The 26,307-nt window shown below is 43.2% G+C and overlaps 1 protein-coding gene across 1 annotated transcript; it reads right to left on the bottom strand.

The window, feature by feature from the left end:
* Positions 1 to 1,463: 1,463 nt before the first annotated feature.
* LOC117728495 (leucine-rich repeat and fibronectin type III domain-containing protein 1-like protein) lies at positions 1,464 to 26,307 on the bottom strand. The gene is made up of 6 exons (XM_034529260.1): positions 26,281 to 26,307; positions 25,200 to 25,412; positions 23,148 to 23,458; positions 2,631 to 2,814; positions 1,680 to 1,893; positions 1,464 to 1,585 (listed from the first exon to the last, which is right to left on the bottom strand). The coding sequence occupies exons 1-6, from the start codon at positions 26,305 to 26,307 to the stop codon at positions 1,464 to 1,466; spliced, it is 1,071 nt and encodes a 356-aa protein (XP_034385151.1).

Raw genomic sequence — 26,307 nt, 5'->3', positions numbered from 1 at the left:
CATAACATAAACCTCTGGCATTGTTACATGCACCTGTTGAGCAACGCATTGGAAGAAAACTTTAATATGAATACTTCTGGCACCAGTAAATCCACATTCAACCGCTGCGCAATTAATACATCAATAAATCTTGAGTAACTCTGGCTTCAAAGGCTAATATCTAGGATGTAGACACGAGTTAACTGAGAACCAACTGACACATATATCTTATCCTCAGCTCCTAGATGTCCGTATGATGAAGAGTCATTCCTCACAAGTGCTAGAATTAAAGGTAAAGTGTCCTTACCGAGAAAGAAAAGCAGTAATTCATGTGTACATGAATATACTGGTGACATTACCAGATACATCTCTATCTGCGTGTGCGTGTAGTGGGTGTATAGTGTGCGTGTAGTGTGTGTGTAGTGTGTGTGTAGTGTGTGTCTAGTGTGTGTCTAGTGTGTGTCTAGTGTGTGTGTAGTGTGTATGTAGTGTGCGTGTAGTGTGTGTGTAGTGTGCGTGTAGTGTGTGTCTAGTGTGGGTGTAGTGTCTGTGTAGTGTGCGTGTAGTGTGTGTGTAGTGTGGGTGTAGTGTGTGTGTAGTGTGCGTGTAGTGTGTGTGTAGTGTGTGTGTAGTGTGCGTGTAGTGTGTGTGTAGTGTGTATGTAGTGTGCGTGTAGTGTGTGTCTAGTGTGTGTGTAGTGTCTGTGTAGTGTGCGTGTAGTGTGTGTTGTGTGTGTGTAGTGTGCGTGTAGTGTGTGTGTAGTGTGTGTGTAGTGTGCGTGTAGTGTGTGTCTAGTGTGTGTGTAGTGTGTAGGCTCTTTGCACAGAGCAATTTAATGGTGAATGCAGATTTGCAGATATCTGAGGAAGCAACATTGTGTGTACCTGCATCACCCAGGTGTGTGTGTGTGTGTGTGTGTGTGTTCTCCAGGTGAGTGACTGGTCATTAAAGTGTGTTTCTCTAATAGAAGAGTGTACAGTTGGTGCACAGCTGTGCAGGCTGAATGAACTTGGTCCGCATGGTTGCCTGGAGCAGCCCACTGCCTGCCTTCCTCTCTCAGCACCCGTCTGCTGCAGATTTCAATTTCAAACAAACTTCAAACTCTCTCTCTCTCTTTCTCTCTCTCTCTCTCCTCTTCCACCTCTCTGTCTGCACTGCTGTGTACCATATTTAACTCAATTCATACCTTATCGCAGCAGCAGCAAAAAAAAGAAAATGTGCAAATGACATATCTGTGCGAATGCAGAAGGCCCCGACAGCGGTCCAGACCCCAACTCCCGCCTCCCGCCTCCCTCACCTTGAACTCGCCCGACAGCAGCTACTCACCAATGACAGGAGTCGCTCCTGGGCCTTAAGTGGAGTTTGGCTCCAGGCACCAGCAACAACAAAAAAAAAGAAGAAAAAAGAAGGTTGGCGGGAGGTGTAGTATTGGTTTGGGCTCAGAGATTGTTGAGTTGTGGGTTTGACTGACAGTTTGTTGTGTGTTATTGGGAGATGGCGTCATCGTCGTGGGTGGGATTTAAGTCTACTACAGTCGTCCCCCGAAGAGAAGCTCCCATCCCCTCCGCTGACGATGACGGTTGGGAGTTTTTATTAGCACCTCCACCTAGGGAGACAACGAGAGGGATTATTAGAAGCAGGCGACAAAGACGAGTCACATATCTCCCCCCCCCCCCCCCCCATGTTTGTCCTCCAGTTACCCTGCCCTGCAGAGGTGGAGGACGGAGGCGGGATGTTGGCTCCCCCTCCGCCCCCTCCGTTGGTCTGGGAGCAGACGTTGGCGTGGCGCGCGGCCGCTTTCTGCTTGTAGTGGTTACTGTGTAGCTTGTACTTCATCAGGAGGATGAAGATGAAGACGAGGACAGAGGCGACGATGATCCCCCCGATGATGATGATCATGGTACCTCCCAGGAACTGGAGGAGAAGATCCAGAAAGATAGTTAGCCCAGTGTGCAGATCCGATGACGTATAAGCGGCACTTTTTGCTGACTTCGCCTTTCACCAAGATGAGTTATCAACATCATAACAGCCAAAAATATATACAGTCTTAAACATTCAACTAAAACAAACACTGGTTACTTTAATTGAAAGATATTGAGAGCTATTGAAGTCCTTTCTTGACTATAGAAACACACGTTTACATCATGCTGAACAATCGGCCTAACGTTTATCGGCAGGTTCAATTTACATTAACTGCGACTAAATTATGTGTAGCTCCACAAATAGAAGGAAAGTAAATAGCTAATGTTTTCGGGGAACTGAAAGGGACAATTGTGACGATTTCCAAAATGTCAAATCATATGTTTAGCTGCTGCACTGAAACACATATAATGACAAAGTTGGTTTTGTTGCTATTTCTGGAAACAAATGCAACATTCTCAGTAAATACTCATTTATTACTGGAAAGTAGAATACTTGCCTGGTATTTAAAACCAAACATAAACAGTTGCATGCTCATCTCTACTGAGCAGTGTGTAAAAAAGACTCTTTAAGCCACAAATAAATTGGAATGCTATAATTGAACACTGTCCCCATTATCAGATTAATTAGAGCTAGATTACGAAGTAGCTGTGGGATCTGTGAAATAAAGTGTTCATCCAAATCCCCGCATTTGGGCTCCAGAAGTCGTCAGAGAGGAGTAACGTACTAACCTGGTCCCGTATCGAGTGACAGCGGCCGTACTCCGTCTCCGTGGAGAAGGACACGCAGCCCACCAGCTTGGTGCCTGTCAGGGCGGTGATGCCGTCATCGTAGACGGCCAGCACACACAGCTCGTAGTCCCGCGACGACGCCAGGTCACTCAGTAGGAAGTACTTGTGGTCGGCTGGGATCATCCTGAACGAGAGGAACACAGTGACCAACAACAAATTATTCTTCGACGTCCGGATTTGTTCATCCTTTATAGGACAGGTTACGGTTGTGGAGACGGAATTATTTGGTGCTCGGTTTTGTTCATATTACTGAGAGAAACATTAAGAGTCTAAATAACAAGAATACCTCTTCTTCTTCTTCCTCTTCTTTCAGATGTTAATTACCTTCGCAAAATACTTTTGCGGAGGTTATGTTTTGATCGCTGTGTATTTATTTGTAAATATGTCTGTTTGTTATTCGCATAACTCAAAAAGTATTAAACCGAATCGCATGAAATTTGGTGGGATGATTGGCTGTTATCCGGGAACCATTTGATTAGATTTTGGGAGCGATCGGGTCAAAGGTCAAAATCATAAAAATGTCAAAATCATCTTTTTAACATAGCGTTTTTAATTTGTGTCTAATTTGCATGATACTAATGCCAAAATGTTCAGAACTTAATGCCCAATCGTGTGATATCCACCACGACACAATGCCGTCATTACCCTTGTTAGCGAAATGGGGGTCAAAGGTCAGGGACTCACGATACATCAATGGTTTTCTTTCGAATTAATAAATCAAGGCTGATGTTCATACATAATTCTTTTGTGATGTTTACCACAATATCTGGTATCAAGTTACATCAATTTACTGTTCCCCACACTCTCATGCCAAGTACCAAAAAGTGGCTGCGGCGAAGGTATGCGCTCTACCGAGTGCCCGTTCTAGTTATTTCTGTCTACGTACACCCAACCCGTTCTCATTCCCAACTCGTCACATGAAGACGGTTGGCAAGGAACCTTTGAAGGCCCTGCTTAGCCATGCGCGTCAAACTATGCAGGCTGCTGCGAAGCTTAATAATGAGATAAATAATTAGCTTTAATTTGTTAATGTCCACAAAATTAGATAGTGAACCAGACTGCAAAAACTCATAAATGGAGGGCGGGAGGGAGGAAAGATTCAAACAAAAAACAAACTTTCACCGAAATGAGAAGTCAACGTTGATTTATTTCTCTCGTAACTTCGTAGTTGACAATTTATTCCTAAACCTAGGTAAGTATTTTCTCCTGGGTCAACGTCATGACCCATCCATCCACATATAAATGCCGGAGTCATCTGTAAGTCTTTTAATGAGAGTCCGAGACAAGTCCGAGATCTTCAGAGGCGACCCAGTCGCCGGAATAAAACGTAGCCAATAGAATGAAAGATGCCTTTCAACAGAGCAAAATCCCAACTTGCGATGTGATTCTAAATGATATGGAAATCCATTGCCCTGAAGATGGCGCTCTGTGTCAACCCTGTTTACCACAGAATGATGTTCCCGTACAGATAAAGTGCTCACTCAATTACAGGTCAATTACATTTTCTCAAATTAAAAAGAAAACAAAACTACTTAAGAAAAAAAGAAATTGGGTCACATGGGACAAGAACAGCAGTGTCCTGGGTGAAAGTCCTGTGGCAACCACGCTGGGCTCCACTTCTGGGAAGCTTAATTCAGTGAAACTTGAAGACTTTTTAATCAAAATGAGCATCATTCTCAGTCCAAGGTAACCTTAAAACTAAACGTGCTGCTGCAAAGAGAAGACCGACCCCTTATCGTTCTGTCTCGGTCCGTCTCCATCCGATCAAGACCCACGTGTATAGATTATTGTATTGTATGTTGCAGCTTTGCTGATTGCAATGACTTCTGTTCTTGTTGTCCTGGGGACGAACAGAAGTAGAGATCCAACACAAAGGTTCAGTCAAAGATTGAATTTGAAGCATAACATTGAAGTGGAGGGAATATACACACAGAGGAAGGAGAGGCAGAGCAGAGGAGACGAGGCAATGGAGGACGCTGTCGCAATTTAAATTTCAACTTGAAATTCAAACTAATACTCAAATGGTACAAGGTAGAGTGGGATTAAAGGGAGAGGAGAGGGGAGGAAGACGGCGGCGCAGAGAAGGCAGACAAAGGAAGGAGACGCTGAGGGGAAGTGGTGAGAAGGAGGTGACAAGGTGAGACGGAGAAGATGAGAAGGAGGTCAGGGTGTGGAAATACAGAAGTGTCACAGCTGAGAGATGAGACACAACACAGACAGAAATGACAGAAACAAGAGAGACGACGGGAGTCTGTACTGAACAAATGATACAAATATATTGACCTGAAGCAGCACACACATTTTTTGCAGTTTGTTCCAGTTCCACTTTGGTCTCTTTGTTGTCGGTCCTGATCGGTTCACACAGCCTACTACACATTACTCAGCGCTGGGAACAAGAATCCATATTAATGGAAGGCTCATGACCCCTCACTTCATAACGTATCTGATACAGGAATAAAAAGATGATCTTTGAGGAAAACGTATCAAAAGCTCTAAGCCCAAGTAGCTCACGCTGTGTTGTAGCAGCAACTTCACGTTTCGGTTGTGAACATTTTCAGGAGCACTGACGCAAAATGATGCCTGATTAAAATATGTCACGAACAATTAGTACACATCTTTGATTGGGAAGATGACTTATACACAGAACTTCTCACACAACTAAATGATTGTGTTTTATTCAAATGTTTTGTTTTATTTGGAAAAAATCAGGTCATTAGAGTTATGAAATCTTACTATGTGAAAAAAAATAATCCTGTAAAAATGTAACTAAAACCAAATGAGTCTCTGTTGTGTTTTGGATGAAGATAATATTGTACTATTGTACCAGCACACATTTTGAATGTCCACAACCCTATGATATAATATTGTTGTATATACAATAGAGTGGAAATCTTGTGCTCAAATTGGTCAAATATTAGCTTTGCACAAGCAGCAGATGGCAGACTAACATGACAGGTATGCGCTTTCAGAGTAGAACGGGAGAAAACACTAAATGTGTCTGCGGAGCTCTTCTTGGTTTCTGGCAAAAATGTAAGGTGGATAGAAGGGAAGCTTAAAGGATAAATCTGGTGATATCACATACACTTTTCTTTATCTTCAAAAAATCCATAAAAAGACCCAAACCAACCACGAATGTTTCTACGAACAAGTATTGTCTGTGTGTATCAAAGCCTGATATGTCTTCTTCCTCTGGGCCACAGAGCTCCAGTAAAAGCCACCAATGAGCCACACTGTTGCTCTGGGTGACCCGTTCCTTCTTTGCCATGAACACAGCGGTTGTAGCTCAGTGGTAGAGCGGGCTCGTCTTCAATCAGAGACTCTTAACCCCGCATTGTTCCTGCAGGCTGTGCCTGCTGTGTATGCATGTTAGTTAGTCCTGATGGGCAGGTGGCACCTTGCATGGTAGCTCCTCCCATCAGTGTGTGAATGATGACGTGGAGTGTTAAAGAGCTCTGAGTGGTCGGAAGACTAGAAAAGAGATATACATGTACAGCCCATTTATCATTCACCATAGACTCTAAAGTCTTTGCTCAAAAAGAGGTTGAAGACAACCTCCCCGGTGTTGTAAAAAAAAAGACCGGCACAGCGAACCAATCGAAATTCTGGAGGGCGGTCCTTCATATTAGGGCGGTGACATGCAGAAGCCGTTTGCTCGGAAACACTGCTGAGCAGGAACACACACACACGCCTATTGTTTCCACAGCTGCTCTGCTAACGTGTTAACGGTGCACTTACTGTACTATTGCTGGGCAAAGAGTAAAAGTCGTCTTGGAGCTCTCCTCCCGCCAGCTAACGGCTACAGAATGTGACTCGCAGGTTGTAAGGTGATCACGAGTCGGTCCCGATTCCTTAAAAGACCAGGGAACAGCTTGTAAGCTGAGCAAAGCAAAAATTAAAATAAAAAAGACAGTAGAGTATTCTGGGAGATGTTATCGATGGAATAATAACTGAGTGGAGAAACATGGGCGCTGTGAACTAGGCCACCCTCTAAAATACACACACACACACACACACACACACACGGGTCCTGCTGTAAGAGGAAGAGGTCCACCCAGAGTGGATTTTGAAAGGCCGAAATATAGTATCGATAGTTTGGGGCAGGAACAAGCCAATAGTCGATTATTGAGCATTTAGCAGCTACATTGAAGACATTTCACTCAGGAGTTGTTGGAGAAATACTGGAACATTCTCCAAAATACTGGATTACTGTAAGTCTTCATGTTATTTAAACAACTACTGTGCTGTATGGATCAGCAAAATATTTTTTTCGTATGGCAAATAATCCATAAATAGGTTTAGGTAACTATATCGTGACCATTAAACAGCCCAATCTCCGTACTTTACTTACTATGCCTGGACAATAATTGTCATTGGACGTAAATTGTGAGGTCCTCCACTGGGGACTTACCTCCTGCGTATATCGGGCTGAACCAAACCAGGGCTTAGAGAATGTTGGACTCAACAGGGAGACACAAACACCCAGAGGTGTGGACTGGAGTCACCAGACTGGAGTCACAAATCTGATGACTTTAGTGTCGACTCGCCAAAGTCAAAAGACTTGGAACTCGATTTGGACACCAATGACTTTGATTAGACTGGAGCCGTAGCTTCCCGGAGATTTAAAAAGTACATCATTTAAAATCATTCGTTTGTGTATCAGATTTATACATCAGTGTGAACGTGCGTTATCTGCCACGGAAGAAGTGTATCAAAAGTCACGTGTAAGAAGACGGCCAATCAGGAGACCCGCTGAGTCGTAACCGCTGACTGTATTTGATAAATGTGAGTCACACGCGTGGCTGGAGATTCAGTTACAAACTCTCCACAGACATTGGCAAATAACTTTGGTGCAACTTTGCGGGATTTTGGAACGCCACAACTTGGCAAAGTGTATTGCTCTTTTACTGCGATTAAAGCCAAGTATGGTCTAGAACAGCTTGCTAAACATAATTGTGTCACTGGCGTCAATTGTGTCTACTGCCAATCACGTGAATATGCTGTATATAAAGGAGTGAGTTATCATTTTCGCAGTACCCACGTTTCTTGAAGGCAATGTAGTTGAGGCAGGTCGTCAGCCATCTTTGTTAAGCTGTCACTCAAGATACCACGCCCCTGTAGTTGAAACCACGCCCCCCACGCCACATCCCGGCCAAAAGTCTGAACCTGAAAAAAAAACGATTTGAACCCGAAAAAAAAAGATTTGAAACTGTAAAAAAAAAGATTGAAAGTTGAAAATATAAAATATGCTACTGAAAAATGAAAAAATATATTTTATTCGAAAAAAACAAAAACATAACTGAATCTAAATCATATTTAAACCAACAAAACTTTTCATACACTTATTTTTATTTTGAATACATTGTTGAATTTTTCAATGTTCAAGACCAAAACTTGAATTTTCAGGTTCAAATCTTATTTTCAAACGAACAAAACTATTGGCCTGGATTTAGCTCCATACACTCGCGCCCCCGTAGCTCTGCGTTTCTGCTGGGTGTGTAAGGAGGCAACTGTTTGCTTCTGTATTGGGTTTATGCAGCTTTCAACATTTTAAATGAGCACACTTACAGCGACAACCTTGAACAATCAGCTTTGGCACTTCTGTACTTTACTAAGGACCACGACTGGATCTGAGAGGCCAAGAAAGAGTGTGTGCTTGTACATGTCCTTGTGTTTGTGTTGAAACCTGCATTCTCTCTACATTTGTGTTTTCCTGCAGGTGTTTGTGTGTGTGTGTGTGTGTGTGGGTCTGTGTATGCCCTATATGTGTGTATGTGTGTGTGTATGTGCGTCCTATATATTATTCAGGTGTCAGCCGGTGCAGGGCAGTACCTATTTATCAACACTGGAGCGGAGGTGGCGAGACAAGAAATGGAATTATAAAGCCTAGCTGGACCCACTGGGCATTTGTGTTATACGTGTGTGTGTGTGCGTGTGGCTCTGTGTGTGTGTATGTGTGTCTGTGTGTGTGTGTGCGCGTATTTCAGAGATGGAATCAGGGAGGGAGAGTATAAAGAAAAAGATAGTGTCTCTACAGAGAAGTGCCTCAGTGTGAGTATGTAACTGTGTGTGTGTGTGTGTGTGTGCACGCGTTCGTGTACTAGAGAGAGACACACCCGGCCTATTATAGAGGTCTGCAGCGTTCTGGGTCAAAGTAATGGTTGAATGAAGGCCTCAGGTTCTCTCTCCCTCTTTCGCTCACTCTCTCTCTTTCACACACAAACTGACACTCGCACACACACACACACACTAAATGTACAGCTACTGTTGTTGCCCGTGGCCCTTGCTGGAGGTAACTCATGTCTCAGCCGGAGGCTCGGAGACAGAAGGTGACGCAGCAAATACATGCAGGTACACACACGTATGCAGGGGCCACCATAACACAGCGACTATCTGCACTAACTTACCGTTTCAAGTAATGATTAACTTTATTACGTTGTACTCTAACCATAAAGGAATTCTATTGTATTCTAGTCGGTAAACACTGCTTTTTTTGCTCTCCCCGAAATGTTTATGGATGCTGGATTCATGGATTTCTCATTGTGACCGTGTGATTCTAACATATGAAAATAGGACTTGCATATGCACTCAACCACCCTTGCAATGTGCATTAATTAAAGAGTCACTCCACTGGTTTTACATGTCATGGTTTATTGACTCCTGTGTAAGAAAGTCTGACTTTCTTTCACTGGAGGTTTGGGGTTTGAAAGGGAGGGTCCACCAGATGTAGTAAATGTTTCTTGATTACATGACATGTATACATGTTATCTATATCCATATCTATAAATTCCAATTAATTTCTTCCTATTTCGCTCTTCTTTTAGAGTGAAAAATGGCAACAAGGCACTCAAACCATCTACTGTTAATCGGCTCATTACGGTTAAAGGCGTTTGCACAACTAAGTCCATCTTTTTGTTCCAAAATAGTCTGATGTTCCGTCCGTCACGCTGACACACCACGTACCAAACTTAAGTCTGACGTTAAAGTTTTCCGAGTTGTTTGACCTCTCAGAGCCACCGTATATGCAAACGCTGGCATCCGAGATGGTGTTTGAATGATTGTGGCTGGTGGTTGCAGACAAGCTCTGAATCTGGGACTGACTAATGTGAAGGGATTGTGCTCGAGGCAGCTAAACGATAGCTCCTCGCTAACGTCATTCATTCATCCGCCCCGCTTGGGACTATGATCCATGGACCCGCACAATTAATTAACTTATGTCTTGTACTGCAGTTTTCTCAACACATATATAAGACAGATTTTTTTAAAAAACACACCTAATGAAAAAGGACTTGGTGTGCCCATGAAACAGGCTTCACGTCCTTGTGTTATTTAAGCCGACCTCTTTGTGTATTTGTGAGCAGACCGAGTTATAACGTACACTCCAATGAAATGTACAGCAGCAGTTGGAGCGCACAGACACTGAAGGTCATCCTTTTATATCTTCCATATTGCCCTTGGCCCATGGGCACCGACCACGTTAGAGAATTAGGAAAAGGTCCAAGATAACAGCAGTGTAACTACGTCAACATTGGCAGTGTGTGTGTGTGTGTGTGTGTGTGTGTGTGTGTGTGTGTGTGTGTGTGTGTGTGTCATTTAAGGCAGTTTATAATTCAATGCTCATAATGACATGGAACACATTGAAAGCCACATAGGATTTGCAGTGGCCACAGCCGGCTGAAATAGAGCCACTCGGGATGGAGGCACGATACTAAACCCGACACATCACCGTGTGAATGAAATGGTCGTGAGCTCCCATACTTGGGATGCTCCATTATTAACTGACACAGGGCTGAACTGAGAGAAATGTGTTTCGATCTGCTTTCTGGAACCGCCTGCGTACGTCTTTTTTCTTCTTCTGTGGAGCAAAGGTCGCAGGTTTGATTCCTGGTACATCCTGTCTAACTGTCAACAATACAAGACGGCCATCGCTCTGGATGCGATCGATAACTTGAAGGTCATTACCACCGAGATCCTGTTCTCACATGAAGACTGAGGGCCGTTATCATTTGTTTGATTGCCTCAATAAGCCGATGTTCAGCTGACGACTGTGAGAAGTCTCTTGTCTCGACTGTAAAGCGTGATGGCATCAGGAACTGTGTGCTGTTGGTTTCCATAGCAACGTTGTGCTTTTTCAATCCTGTCTGCGATCTTCTCATCGCCTTTGTTCCAAAACCTGAACCAATGGCTGGTTCAGTCTAAAAGGAGTCAATCTTGACGTCCTGGTCGGAGAAACATAATATGTCCTCCAAGAAAAAAGCTGCAATAAAAATAAAATTAACATAAAATTATTATGTTAAATAACTAAATCCAAACACACATTTACTCCAGTATTGTACTTTTGAGCTACTTTGGCATTTTCATTTTTGCCTGCTTCATACTCCATTTAGAAGCCTTTTTATTCAATACTCTACATAATAACTACATGAATAAATAAATACTATGAGATTAATGAATATGGCTATGAAACCTATACTGTCATAAAGAAGTCTGCCAATAAATAGATACATGAATCTAAATATATAAATGAGTCAATGTGGTTAGATAAATAAATACATATGCTTATTTTTGAAAGAGGAATACTCTTATTTAATTCAGGGGACTACTTTATGATGACAATTTCATTTATTTTATTTATTGTTTGATTACCCCATTTATTTTACCATATCTTTTTTTTCTATTCAAATGAATGGCGCTCATTTATCAGATTACTACTTACTTACTACAAATCATGGATACTCGTCATTTCTGTAGACCCTTTTCGAATGTTGGCTGTCGGATTAATTCAAATCTTATTTGAGGTTAATCCATCATAGTGAACACACATTCTGTTGTGAAGAACCATACAATGCCTTGAATGAAGAATTGAATGCACATTGGATAAAATAAAAAAGACTAAATACATGGAGTTTGGTTCAAAACGTGTTCAAATCCACGCCCCCTTTGTGCACTTAAATACATGCTATGTTTCAATAAAATGTTGAGACTGTATTTATTCTCTCCAGAAATGTGGAGTCAAAGTTCCTGTTTTAGTTTTTCCAAAAGTTGTGATATTGCTATTTAACGTATGTTTATTTGAAATTAGTGTGGGGGTGTGTGTTTGCTTTAATAGATGTGATAACATTATGTAAAATGATATCAAGCTATCTGGTGTGGTGCAGTGTTGACTCTCTTATGGATGTTATGTTTCTTTTGTTATGTGGACCCCAGGAAAGTAGTTACTGTTGTTGTTACGGCAGCGCATGGGGATCTAAATCAACTAAACTTAGCTTGTAAAACGTCTGCGCTGCGGTAAAAGCACATTTATGTAATCGTCTCACACCTGTTATGCAACTTTGACAAAACTACTTCAGGCTGGTGTTGTTTAACACTTGATGTGAAAAAAGAGTCAGATTAATGTAAACATATGGCGGCCTGTAACTGCAACAAAAACAAATAAATCAAACGCATTAATCGCTTGCATGACGATAACCTGTATTGTAAAGTAAACTATATAAAGCAGATGGCTGAAAAAAGAGGCTTTGTGCAGACCGCCAGCAGCAACACAAATAAAACCACAACAATACGTGTGAAGTCTTCTGAGGCCCCTGAACCAACCAGCAGATGGGGCCACAGAGGCATGATGGGATTTTTGAATAAAGGTGTACTAAGACAACATCCGACGGGGGGGGGGGGGGGGGGGGGGGGGGCAAAAGGCCGAGTGTGTAATTGACAGCAATGGGTCAGAGTTATACAATTAGTGGTGGACCTGGGAAGCACCTGGCAGGGTGTCAGCCATCGGAAGACACTGAGCCGAGGAGAAGCAGAGAGAAAAGCTCAGCCGTAATCCATTAATCCAACACCGGGAGAAAGAATGTGAACCCGTTTCATGACCAAACAGTCTTTCACGCAACACGGCGCTCCATTCCTGAAAATTAATTGTCGAGTCAAACAACCTCCGAACAACAGCATCAACAGAACCTTCTTTTATCCTTTTCGTTCCCGAAAAGGTAACTTTACGGAGCATTCCACTGGACACGAGAGGTATGAAATATACTCGGATAATTCCCTGAGCAAGACGCAAGGTTAAGGGCGAGAGGTTTTTCCTCGACATACTCAGCTTCTCATCCTCTGAATATCAACAAGGAAAGGTAGCGAGCAGAGCAGAGAGGAGAGGAGAGGAAAAACAAACCAGACAAGATAAATTGAGGAGAGGGGGATGAGTAGAGGAAGAACGAGACATGATATATATTAAGCATAAGAAGCATGGAACATGTGCGGGCACACATTTAATACGATGGCTCATTCACAACTCGGTACACCGGAAAAAAATAATGCGTGTTTGGTGTCACACAGATAGTTAAAAACAGGAGCAGCGAAAGAAAGTGATAACCAGCAACGAGTCCTTCCTGTCTGTTTGAGACTGATGTTTAAACTGATGTGCAGGACATAAACACAATAAATAGCATTGAAGATAGCGTCCTTCAATCAGAGGATCGGAGGTTCGATCCCCGGCTCCGCTAGCCATGTCAATGTGTCCTTGGGCAAGACACTTAAACCCCAAATTGCTTCCATAGCTGTGACTACAGTGTGTGAATGTTAGTTACTGCTGATGGTCAGGTGGAACCTTAGATCCTCCCATCAGGGTGTGAATGGGTGAATGATGTCATGTAGTGTTAAAGAGCTTTGAGTGGTCGGAAAACTAGACCAGCGGCCTTCTGGGTGAAAGATGGTTTTGTTGGACCCCTCCCCCTCTTGCCCACAGGAGCTATTGTGGTCTTTATAGTCCCTTGTTCACGATTACGTGGATTAACAATGACATGATTTTGTGGAATATCATTTCATGAATAAAACATAACAGCATCGCTTGCATGATGACAACCTGAGATTGTAGATGGCAGATGGCTAAAAACATGAAAATCCACTGGATTAATGTCTTAATTTGATCACATTTTATATCTATAAATGCTGGATGAGACAAGCCTGATAGTTGAAGTGGAAGCAGAAGCTTTCGGAAAAAAAAACTATGGGGGTCTAATTTCATGTTCAGGGTTTCAAGAACCTTACAGTATTGCTGGTCAGGTGGTAGTGGTCTTGATTGTCCTGCTGGGAAAGACAGGATCGTCTGGCCTCATAAGGTGACACTGGGCACTGACACACGACGGCGAGAGACAAAAGAGAAAGATGAAGAGCGAGACGGCTGGCGGAGGAGACAGCGGCCATCATTAGTGGGAAAAGGTCAGCGTGGCCTCAGGTAGTGCTTCCCATAGCAGCTGCACACACCAGACATGTGTGGTGAAAGGGTCAAGAGATAATGGTGTCAGATATACATACTGGTCCGCTGAATGGATGATTGAGGTGTTAATTTAAGTCGGCGATTAGAAACTTGTTTGATTGTGCTTAGGGTTGCAACGGTGCGGAAAGTTTCCACGGGAATTTTGGCTCGGGAATTAAAAAAATAAATAAAAATGTGCCTACGTTTTTTTGCAAAAGCATATAACAGGGAACTTAAATGTAGTTGAGAACAAGACTATGCACGCCTAGCTCAGCTGGACCCTGAATGCAGCTGGTTGGGAACATTGTCTGCCAGAAACATAAACATAAACATAAAACGTTCTGTTGTTTTTGAACGTCTTTGTCATCAGTGTTGCGTCTGAACATTTCAGCCCTATGCCTGGCAAGTGTGACAGCGCCGAGTTGCGTAGAGGCCAAGAGCGGTATTGCAGACAGATAGAGATTTCACTTATAGCTCGCAACATATTGAAAAAAATAACTGAACTAGTTCATTTTTTCGAGCTGTGAACTTAGTTCAACATTTTGAATTATGAACTATGAACTGAACTAGTTCATGTAGAAAGTGAACTTTCCCAACACTGTTTGTCATTACCTAGCATATTGATTACTTGGTAAACTGAAGCCATGTTCATTTTAATACCAAGTTTATTTGTATACAGTAGATTAACTTTTTACACCAGTGAGGAGGACGTTGATGAGGTCCAGGAAGAAAGCATTTAGACCTGAAAGGATTCAGGGAAAAACACCCCAAAAACAATTTGGGTTGGGGGGTGGTGATCATAGGGAATACACTTTTTTATTCAACGGTCATGTTTTTGTTGTTCGATGAAAGAATAAAGTTCTACTCACAAAATGTCAAAAAAGTCAAAAATGTCATTTTTAAAAGTTGTATTATAAATGTTTGCATGCATGTCTGCTTATGACAAGGTAAATACAGTTAAGTTACCCCAAACTTCCAGTTTATTCCTGTTAATTCCCGTTAATTCCCGTATATTCCCGTTTTATTCCCGTTAATTCCCGTAGAAAGTTTCCAACTTTGAATATTCCCGGAATTTTGCAACCCTGATTGTGCTACCTTAAAGGACTCATCAATGGCATAACACCTCTTTATGGTACACATTATGAAATGCCTAATGTAAGCATACATACTTTGGAACTAGAGGGGCACAGAAGAGAGGCCACACTGCCTCAAAATGAAATGGGTTATTCCTCTGGCCCGTGCTCCATCTTCCACCGAGTTTCACGAGTTTCATTACATGACTGACTTTAGCGACTCCCCAATGAAAGGCCACATCAGCACTGGTCTCACAGTAGAACTGGAGAGAAAGAGAATCCAGTCCTTTTAGAGGTGAGCATACTTTGTACACTGTAGGCCGTCTGACATCGTCGTTCTAAGAGCCACTAAGAATAATTCCTAATGTCTTGACACTGAACACTCTTGAAATGTAGTTTTTTGCTTTTATGTAACAGCGAAGATGATGTAAGATCTGAACCCCCTCCCCACATCCCCCAACGTCTGGAGCAGTGACACCGAGGGCAGAGCTCTGAGTCTGAGCAGTGGAGAAAAACCTTTTGATTTGATCTTGGCCTAAAAGCTGTCATCTTCTGGACTGGCGGTTTTACTAACTGGAGAACTAGCGGGACAACATGACATTTGGCTAATGGAGGGAGAGGAGGGAAGAAGAAGAAGAAGAAGTAGAAGAAGAAGAAGAAGAAGAAGAAGAAGAAGCAAGACGGGGAGGAGGCAGAAGGGACGAGGTGATGGAGCGAGGGAAGAGAAGGAGAAGAAAGATGGCATTAAAAACGAAGGAGAGTTGTGGGAGAAGAAGAGGAAAAGCCTCATCATCTCAGCAGAATATGATCGGCTGTCATTTCCTGCACCCTTGCTCCCCTTTCTTCCTCACACACACACACACACACACACACACACACACACACACACACACACAGCAAGCCTTTCATGCAAATACACATATTACATTTGGGGAAAGAAAGAGAAAGAGGAGCAGATGAGAATATTAAAAAGAAGGGGAATCAATAGATTAATTTCCTGGTGCCGACAGAGGTTGATCTCTAGATCCCCAGACCCATAATCCTTAGTGTGTGTGAGAGAGAGTAAGCAAGAGAGAGAGAGAGAGAGAGAGAGAGAGAGAGAGAGAGGTGAAGGGTAAAGCTGGTAAGGTTATTCTTGCCCCGGGGTAGAACTGAAAAAGAAGGACGGCACATTGTAAAAATAAAACTCCCTCTCCACTTGTCCTCTCCTCCCCTCCCCTATCTACCCCTTCCAACAGGCACAGGGGGGAGAGAGAGTGAGTGAGAGAGATAGAGAGAAAGAGAGAGAGAGAGAGAGAGAAATGAGGAAATGTCGATCTGTTATCTCGACGGTTCAGTTCACGACTTTTCTGCCAGCGCAGCACGTTTTGCTGAAAACCTGAGAGTGCGATGAAACTGAGATGAAAAGGAAAAGAAAAAGGAGCCACAGAGGCAAAGAAGGGGAGGAGGTGCTGAGATGGGCAACCACGCAGTCTGAATGCACCACCAGAGCAGCTTCCTTCGCTCTCTCCCTCTCTCCATCCTCTCTTTGGGAAATAAGCTCTATGTTAAGATACCACTAACTAAAGTGTTTTGGCTTTTGCCAAAATACATTTTGAAAGACATGTCATATACCCTTTTCTAAGCCCCGCCTCCATTCACTCCTGTCAAGGTAGGCCGACCTACCTTGCAACCCACACGGTCACTAACTGCACTCCCTACCTTAGCATGGAAGTGCTAACGCTAGTCAATGACGTGCTAACATTCCGTGCTCCACAGGTTTTATATATGTATTATATATATACTTTTTATATATCTCCTTCCAACCTCTCTGAGTGTCACGAATACATAACATTTAACGATGACTAGCAGCAAATCCGGTCAGAGCTGGACGACGCTATGACTGAGATCAGTGGTTAGCAGGTCCATCTTTCAATCATTATTATTAGTATGTAATTCTACATTTGAGTCAGTCTCCCACTGAATACTGTGAGCTGTAGCGATGCTCGTTGCTGTGTATCTTCTCCTCATGTTACAGCTTAAAGGTAGAGAAGAGGAGAGGCTATGCAAGTGGGAGTGAAAACTAATCTGTCAATCTGTGCCCAATTTAAAAAAAAAAAGAAAACGGGACAAGTTTCCTTATATCTATTTCATGTGTAACACATCATTTGTTCAGCTGAACTGTGCTCCCCGTCGTCACGGGCAGAAGTTAGAACCATGATGATGGTCACTGAACTTCTAAGAATCACATTGCCCCATTTGTCACCCCATTATTATAGGGCAGCGGCCTGCAGAGAAGAGCCGGCGGGTTTGGACTGCGAGATCAGCTGCCGGGAAAATGAACGAGCAAAACCCCCTCCCTCCCTCCCTCCCTCCCTCCCTTCCTTCCTTCCTTCCTTCCTTCCTTCCTTCCTTCCTTCCTTCCTTCCTTCCTTCCTTCCTTCCTTCCTTCCTTCCTTCCTTCCTTCCTTCCTTCCTTCCTTCCTTCCCCGCCATCCCTCAACGACCTCCATGATGAACGCAGAGCTGCTGCCACACCACCAGCTGACTGCGGCCACTCAGCTCATGCGGTTAATGCAGTTCAGCAGTTTTGGACGGCTCCCAAAAGTGAGTGTCAAAACGGCCCGGGGGAATAACAGCGGGCTGGCTCCCTGGACTTTTCCCCTGGAAAGATAAAAGGTTTGGACGAGAATTGTGTGGGGAAGCCGACTGCGTTCGCACTTTTATAGCAATGTGGGTGGGGGGATGTGCCCACGTGAGGAACAGAAGTAAAATGTCTGCCAGTATGTGACTCACTCCTACAGTAGCGCATCCCTCCTTCACTGCTCTGAGAAAGCAGAGGAGGTGCAGAGGGCCTCCTCATCCAGATTCCAGAAGGTCTGCTGCAGACTCTCTTCTTGAACACCTTGATCCAAGCAGCTGTTCTCTTCTTCCCTATACCTACTGGTTCAAGCCTTTGTTACTTCTAGACTAGATTACTGCAACTCCTTATTATCAGGCTGCTCTAATAAATCTCTTAAGTCCCTCCAGTTGATCCAGAATGCTGCAGCTTGTGTACTAACAAAAACTAAGAAAAGAGATCACATTACTCCTGTATTAGCTGCTCTGCACTGGCTCCCTGTAAAATCAAGAATCACATTTAAAATTCTTCTCCTCACCTACAAAGCTTTGATTGGTGATGCACCATCATATCTTAAGAAGCTTGTAGTACCATATTGCCCCACTAGAGAGCTGCGCTCACTAAATGCGGGGCTACTTGTGGTTCCTAGAGTCCTAAAAAGTAGGATGGGATCCAGAGCCTTCGGTTATCAAGCTCCTCTTTTATGGAACCAGCTTCCACTTTCAGTCCAGGAGGCAGACACAGTCACCACATTTAAGAATAGACTTAAGACTTCCTCTTTAATAGTGCTTATAGTTGGGGCTGAATCAGGTTTGCCCTGGTCCAGCCCCTTGATATGCTGCTATAGGCTTATAGGCTGCTGGGGGACGTTTTAGGACACACTGAGCTCCTCTTTCCTCTTTTCTCTGTCCACGAATTTACATCTATCCATTGCACATTACTAACTCTACTTCCTCTTTGTGACTTCACGTCCCATTTGGTTTGTTAAAAACGTGAGCAATTGACCACTTCTTCTACGAAAAGGTGCAAGATGGAAATGTTCCTGAATGTAGAGTGAAAATCAAAGCTGTGCCTCAAAGGTTTTCTGCGTGAGGTCCAGACTTGTGTATATATATATAACACCTTGCACCGCACCATGACGTAAATATGCACACTGGCGCGGCAAAATGAGAAGCAGCCATTTTGTTTTAGGAACCAAATCCCATTTCATTGGGAATCAAAAGACACCGAGATCATTACAGACTAGGTGGTGCTCGGCAGATGGAGTGACGGTAATCACAGCAATGGAGGTGGTGCGATGCAGAGCACTGCACGGGACTCCGTATGCGGTGGTGTAGGCGCTCGGTGCCGGAGCCGCTCTGGCTGCAGAGTCTCCGTAAAGCCCGGGCACCAGACTGCAGAGTGGGCGTCGTGAGTCTCCTCTGTTGCACAGTGGAGAAGGCCAATAACTCTGCCAGAGAGCTAAACTCCCGTCATGAAATGTTTGCACTCAAGAGTGAAAAGTACAAGCACTGCTGCTGTGAGCTGAAACTGGTGCTTTTTACTTGAGTCACGGACGCAAAGGGAGGCCAGAAAAGCCCCAACAGCTGGCTGCCTGTTTATAATGGAAAAGAGCGTTTACAGTGGCCAGCAGGGACAATGTTTATGAGCAAAGATGGAACGTTACCTGGGTCTTGAGATCTTCATCCTTTTGCCTTTAGAATTGCTTACGACTGCCTTTAGAATTGCTTACGACTGCAACACAATTGATTAACACAATCAATTATACAGTGATAGTCTTATTAATATTATGGCATTGATTTCAGCCATTTTGCTTAGTGCTTTAGATTCTGGACTCAAAATATTGGCCAAAGACAAATGTTTCTGAAAGAGTGCTATCTTGTGACTCGTTTCGTTGACCGGTTTTCTTGACCCCACTCTCATCCCTACTCTGAGGAGCCACTGGAGGGTGTAAATGCCAACAACGGCTGGTGTGAAAATGGAGAGGGCAATCTTTCTTTCACTTCCCATACTCCTGGTTTTCCCAGCCGAAGTGGATAATCAGACAGTTGACCTTTGAAGCCCTGGAGGGCTGCATGCCAGTGCCTTCAGCAGGGTGGATGTGAACAGAGAGGCCCAGCAGTACCTTTCGTAAACACTGGAGCAAGTCAGAAAACACACAGCTCTTTTCAGCTCTAATGGCCAGCAATAGTCATATGTAGCCATTATACCACTGTTCCCTGATTGTCACTTTGTAGCATCAGCGTCCTTTGGAAATGACATGTTCTCAAGAACAAAACACATGTTCAAATTTTTGGAATACGTTTGCTGATCTAACAACCATCGTGGTGAAGGTTTGGCTAGCTTTCGGCACAAAAAGACACTTGGATAGGGTGAGGCAAGGACTTCTCACCTGGGGTCACATAATGACTTTGTTCAAGTAGGGAGGCTTCCACCAAGAACTGCTGGATTAAGCACTGAGGATGGTCCTTCTCAGTTTAAGTGACACTTCCCCACCGCCGCACACCACTGGATGTCGTTGAACTGCAGCCTAAGTGACAACGACCTCTTGCAGCTGCAGTTATTGTGCCTATTGTCCGCCTCAAGCCAAAGCGAAACCAGTTCGATGTCGTTGTGGAGCCAAAGCTTCCTGTCTTCTTCTGGGAGTCCACACTGGTTTATTTTAAAGGCCAAATAACACCAAGCTACAGTATGGGATGAGTCTCTCGTTCTTTCAATGTACAGCTCTGCCATTGAGCACTCAGCACTCAGCCTTACACACAAACGAGTAACGTGACTGTAACAGCAACTGTCCAAAATAACATACACCTCTGACTCTTGGCTGTTTTATTATTACAGCGTACAATGTGACAAACGGGGCATTAAATACACACTCGTGGGTGGAGATGAAAACGGATTACGGTAAAAACCTGAGATCCCCCGTACAGTTCAACCTGAAATCGCTTGGCACTTGACCACATGTTCTCTCCAATCCAATGGTCACTCTTTGGTTTTCACTCAAAATGAGAATTGGGTCTGTGGACACATTTCAGACAGTCATCTGTCAGCCCTCCAAATGCGTGGTAATAACTCTCAATTATGCATCCTGAATGACGTTGCTAGGTTACAGAGCTGGCTGAAGTGGCTGATGGGACCATCCAGCGGTCAGTTGGTATCACGAACCAATCAAGGGTCCTCACTCAGCCACTTGGCAGCTTGAGTCTGAAACCTGATCTCAAATCCACATCTGGTGATTAAGATGTGCAAATCAGCTGCTGCCTAAAGGATTCAGGGGTTTGGTGACGAACACCCACAAAAATGTTACCTCCTCAAAAATGCACGATTCAATATACTTAATAGATTACCGCATCAGCGTTTGATCTGATTTCTGGCTCCCACATTTGCACTGCATGAACATTTGATGTTTTCTGGACAGTATCTTTTATGTGCAATGTATTTGTGTGTTTTATTTTACTGCAGAGTTCAAAGAGTTTTTTGCTCTACATCTTTCCCCCTTTGAGCATTTTTCTGCATAGTCTTTGTTTTAAGTAGCAGGAAATGATTACATTACATTAATCTTAATGTTCTGTCTGGATGTACTTATTAATTTTCATATTTATGCCACGACATCTTTTACTTTCCATTCAGCAGTGTATTGCAGCCACAGATGTACCATATTGAGAATGTATGTGGTGTTGTCTTGTTTTAGGATGTGTATTTCAGAAATAAAATGTATTCAGCTCTGAAATGGGTCGATATTATCTTGAATTCTCATTTCTGCTTAAAAATAAAAAAGAGAGATGGTGAGATAAAGCACTGAACCAATTTGATATCGGTTGCCGGAAGGCCAATCACATTGTTTTTTTCCTTCAGTTTACTCGTCTTTTGTTGCTCACTGAGCTGTTCATATATAAAAAATCCTGACACAGCCTGAAAAACCCTGAAACGGTCTCCTACGCGCCAAAGACCTTGGTGTTAACGACTCACACGGGGATGATGTGTGTTTGGAGCAAAGAAAAAAAAAAACATGTGCTCCTCCGATGGCCCCATTTCCAGAGTTGGAGAGTCGTTCTTCCCTTTCATTTAAGTGGGGGCGGTGCACTCGGGATGCCGAGGAAGAAGAATGCAGCAGCCTGCAGCGCAATGAGCTTTACGTCGTGATGTGGAGAGACTGCGAAGAGGATGTGTTGTGTTGCTCACAGCGTTGAAACAACACGTTGACGGCTGTTTCCAGTGTTTGCGTGACAACCACGAGCAAAGGAAACCGATCAGGTGAGCCATGACATTGGTTTAGATCACAGAAACTACCGGTTACAACCTCATAACATATCACAAATTGCATGTGAGCTAAAAATGGATATGCGATACGTGAATAAATAACAAATTCTCACCATCAACCCAACATTTACTTCCATATGCCATATTTCTGCATAATAAAACATCATTTTAAGCAAGCCGTGCTTAGACTTGAGGCGGCATTCATGTTAATTTCGCCCGTTGGCAACTCATATTTTTTCCCCCCATTATTCCGGCACTCCATGGCTGCAGCATGACACTGGCTCACTTCCTCCACCTGTTTTCATTGTGTAAGAGACTTTGCTTTTTCCACCTGCTGAGCACACACCACAATCATATGAATGCATGCACACACACACACACACACACACACACACACACACACACACACACACACACACACACACACACACACACACCATGTGGTACACATTTTTAGAAACACAATCAGCTGTTCCCTCTGTTCCTGCAGTGACCTGGAGACCTCCACCAAGACTGCCATATGTAAAATGTCCCATCCTCTGCTGCTACACTGGGGGTGTTACCACGGACTATGTTCAGACAGCTGCCTGCTCAGAGCCTGATACACCAAGAAAAATACAGAGTTGCGGCACAGCCAAACATCATTGAAAACCACCCTGAGCTCTCGTTTGTGACCAGACAGATCAGGCTGAGTTTGAGGTAATCACGTCTCAAATGACGCAACAGACATAAAAAAAATTGATGTCGTAGTGCGAGCAGAAAAAAGGCGGATTTAAATATTTCGCACAGTGTGAACATCATAAAAGCTTCAACGGAGAGCTGGAACCGGGTGATAGAGAACACATGTGTTACCGTGAGACAGAATGAAACAATGTGCTATTTACAGGGATTTAAATCCACAGGATGCAAATTGAAAATACCCTCTATTTATCAAAGCATCCAGCCTCGTCAACCACCCTGCAGTAACTGGATTTATGTACTTAATGTTCCCTCGGAAAGATGCACCACTCTTTTTCTCCCTATAAGTCATTGTCATTTACGAGCGCTCTTTCCCACAATTGATGGATCACTCTAAAAAAAAGCCATTGTTTAATATGTGATGTTTATGATGTAACTCCACTCATATGTTTGGCCACAGCAGAGAGGGAAATGTGTTTCACGCAGGGTTTCAGTACACGACACTTCTGTCTGAACACGTGTTTTAAAGATTCAAGAGAAAAACCCAGGCGTGCAGATAACCTTTTTCTTTCTTTTCAAAGGACTGTATCTTTGCCCCTTACCTATATATGAGGATGTCATCTGAGGAGCTGTTGTACTGGATCTGGTACATACGGACCCCTGGTATGTGGTTCTGCGGGGGCCATCTGATGGTGGCAGAGCCGGACGTTAGATCCGACACGCTGACCCTCTGCTGATCGGACCGCGCCTGGCCGCCGCTGGCGTTGGACTTGATGGACGTGGGGATGTCCGAAGGCCCCGGGTCGGGGTCCAGTTTGGGGTCAAAGTGCGGCGAGGGGTTGACGACCAACTCAACTGGGGCAGTGGCCTCCCCGGCTGCATTGGACGCTATACACGTGAACTTTCCAGAATCCTGGAAAACGTTGGAAAAGAAAAGACTTAGCTTTTACCTTTACAATAAACAGACCATGAATCTTTTATTCACTTAATTTATGACTGAATTTAGGGGGGAGTTAAACAATCATTAGAACAAAGACCACATTTCCCACTGACAAAGCGATAGCAAAACCAAAATGTTCTTGGCAAACCATTGAATATGCTAACTGCCCCGCTAAACTAATAAAGGATTATCTTATCTTATCTTATCTTAAATGCAGGCAGGAATAGCATTTGCAGTTCCTGATGTTGCTCTTCAATGTAATAGCTCTGACAGCAATCTGAACTAATTTCTATATAGACTTTCTTCCTGGACCTAATCAAAGTCCTCCTGCTGTACAAAGTTAGTCTACTGTATACAAATAAACTTGGTATTAAAATGAACATGGCTTCAGTTTACCAAGTAATCAATATGCTAGGTAATGACAAACAGTGTTGGGAAAGTTCACTTTCTACATGAACTAGTTCAGTTCATAGTTCACACATTTTAAAATGAACTAGTTCAGTTCATAGTTCATAATTCAAAACGTTGAACTAAGTTCACAGCTCCAAAAAATTAACCAGTTCAGTTATTTTTTTCAATATGTTGCAAGCTATAATTGAGATCTCTATCTGTCTGCCATACCGCTCTTGGCCTCTACGCAACTCGGCGCTCTCACACCAGGCATAGGGCTGAAACGTTCAGACGCAACACTGATGACAAAGACGTTCAAAAACAATAGAACGTTTTATTTTTATGTTTATGTTTCTGGCAGACAATGTTCCCAACCAGCTGCATTCAGGGTCCAGCTGAGCTAGGCATGCATAGTCTTGCTCTCAACTACATTTAAGTTACCTGTTATACGCTTTTGCAAAAAAACTTAGGCACATTTTTCTTTTTTTTTAATTCCCGAGCCAAAATTCCTGTGGAAACTTTCTGGAAATTTACCGGAAACTTTCCGCACCTTTGCAACCCTACATATTACACACATTGTCAAGTAGTTTCAGCCAATCTGCCAGAATTTCCAACACTTTACATTCTTGGTTTGTTCTCTGGGGTTCCAAGATTAAATAAATGTTCTCTCTCTCTAAAAACGTATGTTTTTTGGAAAGAAATCAGCCTGTGGCTGAAACATTTCTACATTTTGAGGAATTTGGCACAAAATGTGAACAGATAATGTAAAGCATTTCTTTTGCATACCAGATTTGTAACTCATTGTTAAAAGTTACTTAACCAACTACTTGATATGTAATATGCCTCTTAAATCAATTTAACTTATTTTGCTTTACTTCTGGCTTTTTAAGATTTTTTTATTTTTATTATTGGGCAGCTTTCAGAGAGGATTATAGACAAATTGACAGGGAGAGTGGGTCTTGATGTGCTGGAAATTCAAAATGCCCAATCAATATATTTGTAAAAAACATGCTTCATAGATACCAAGAAGTGTATTTCTAATCTCTCGTAAAAAGCACTTCTTTCAAAATGACTTCATTTAATTATCTCTATAAATGTCAAAAACTTGACACACATTACTTAGTATGATTAGTAGTTTGGGGTATTTTAATCCTTACGATGAAACTTCAACTTTCAATGTCATTGCTCTCGTCATACAGGTACATTCACCCGACTCTTCCCCCTGAACTACGGCTGCCCCAAATAGAAAGCAAAGAAAGTTGACCAACACATTCAGTAATATTCAACACAAGCATAATCAAATCCCATGAAGCCACGTCTCTACCTTGACCGAGGCCTTGAGGATGTCCAGCGAGCCGTTCTCGTAGCAGATGGTTCTGGACGTGTTGCCGATCAGCTTTCCTTCAGGGCTGACCCAATGCGTGGACGGCTCAGGATCTCCGATGGACTTGCAGCGCAGGCTGACCTCCTGACCCTCCATCACGAACATCTTGGAGGTGTGGCGAGTTATCATCGGTGGCTCGCAAACAAACTCCTCCTGTTGAGCGACATCGGACCAAAACACGAGTGTCACCGTATTTGAATCGCTTAAAAAAGTGATGTTGGAACGTATTGTTATTGAGAGTTAACTCCATTACGTCTTTTATAAACAGCTGCAGGAAAGGTGCAGTACTATCCAGAGGGGTCAATATTTAAAGACTTACTGAGATTTAAACTGCAGTTTTGGATTTTACAAAAAAAGAAAATTCCAACAGTAAGTGAGATAAAATATCCAAGAAAACATATGAGAACTAAAGAAGAAGTGAGCTTTTCTGTGCACAGAGCCCATGACCGGCTTCCAGCGGCGTGCTCTTCCAAAGACTCTCCGAAGGAGTTCTGTTGTGTGCAAATGAAGATTAAGTGAGTTCAGCCCTCGCAATATTTAAAACCCACCCACTGGCACCTAAGCCAGAATAAAGCCAGCCAAAACCCTGGTGGAGTATTATTGCGAGGCCATACAGGGCTTGCCAAGGCTTACCGGGGCTTACTCATCATTCCTACCACTCAGTGCATCTTCAAAAAAGTCCTTGGGTCTTGTAACCAGCAGAGAAGATTGCTGACCTGATGACCGCTGGGCTGTAGCTTCAAAATACAGCACCAGTGCCTTTCAGTCTCATATTATATTCTAAACCTCAATTGCTCCCGTGAAGCTCAGAGTAAAAAGGGCTGTGATTGAACCGGGCTGCTCCCTGATGTGAGTGTGTGGAAGTGTATGAAGCGCTTATCTGGTCTTAATATCTGTTTTGCCCAGTTAACCCCTCAAATACCGAGTAGAGTCAACTCTCCTTTCCATTTCGTGAGGATTCAACCGGTTGGATTGTCGATCTTCCGATGGCGGGAACTCCTGCTTTGAAACCGTTTTTCACCGGTTTCAAAGCAGGAGTTCCCGCCAT

This window comes from Cyclopterus lumpus, unplaced genomic scaffold (genome assembly GCF_009769545.1).
Source record: "Cyclopterus lumpus isolate fCycLum1 unplaced genomic scaffold, fCycLum1.pri scaffold_67_arrow_ctg1, whole genome shotgun sequence".
NCBI lineage: Eukaryota > Metazoa > Chordata > Actinopteri > Perciformes > Cyclopteridae > Cyclopterus > Cyclopterus lumpus.
This window is presented reverse-complemented; position numbering and strand designations above follow the sequence as displayed.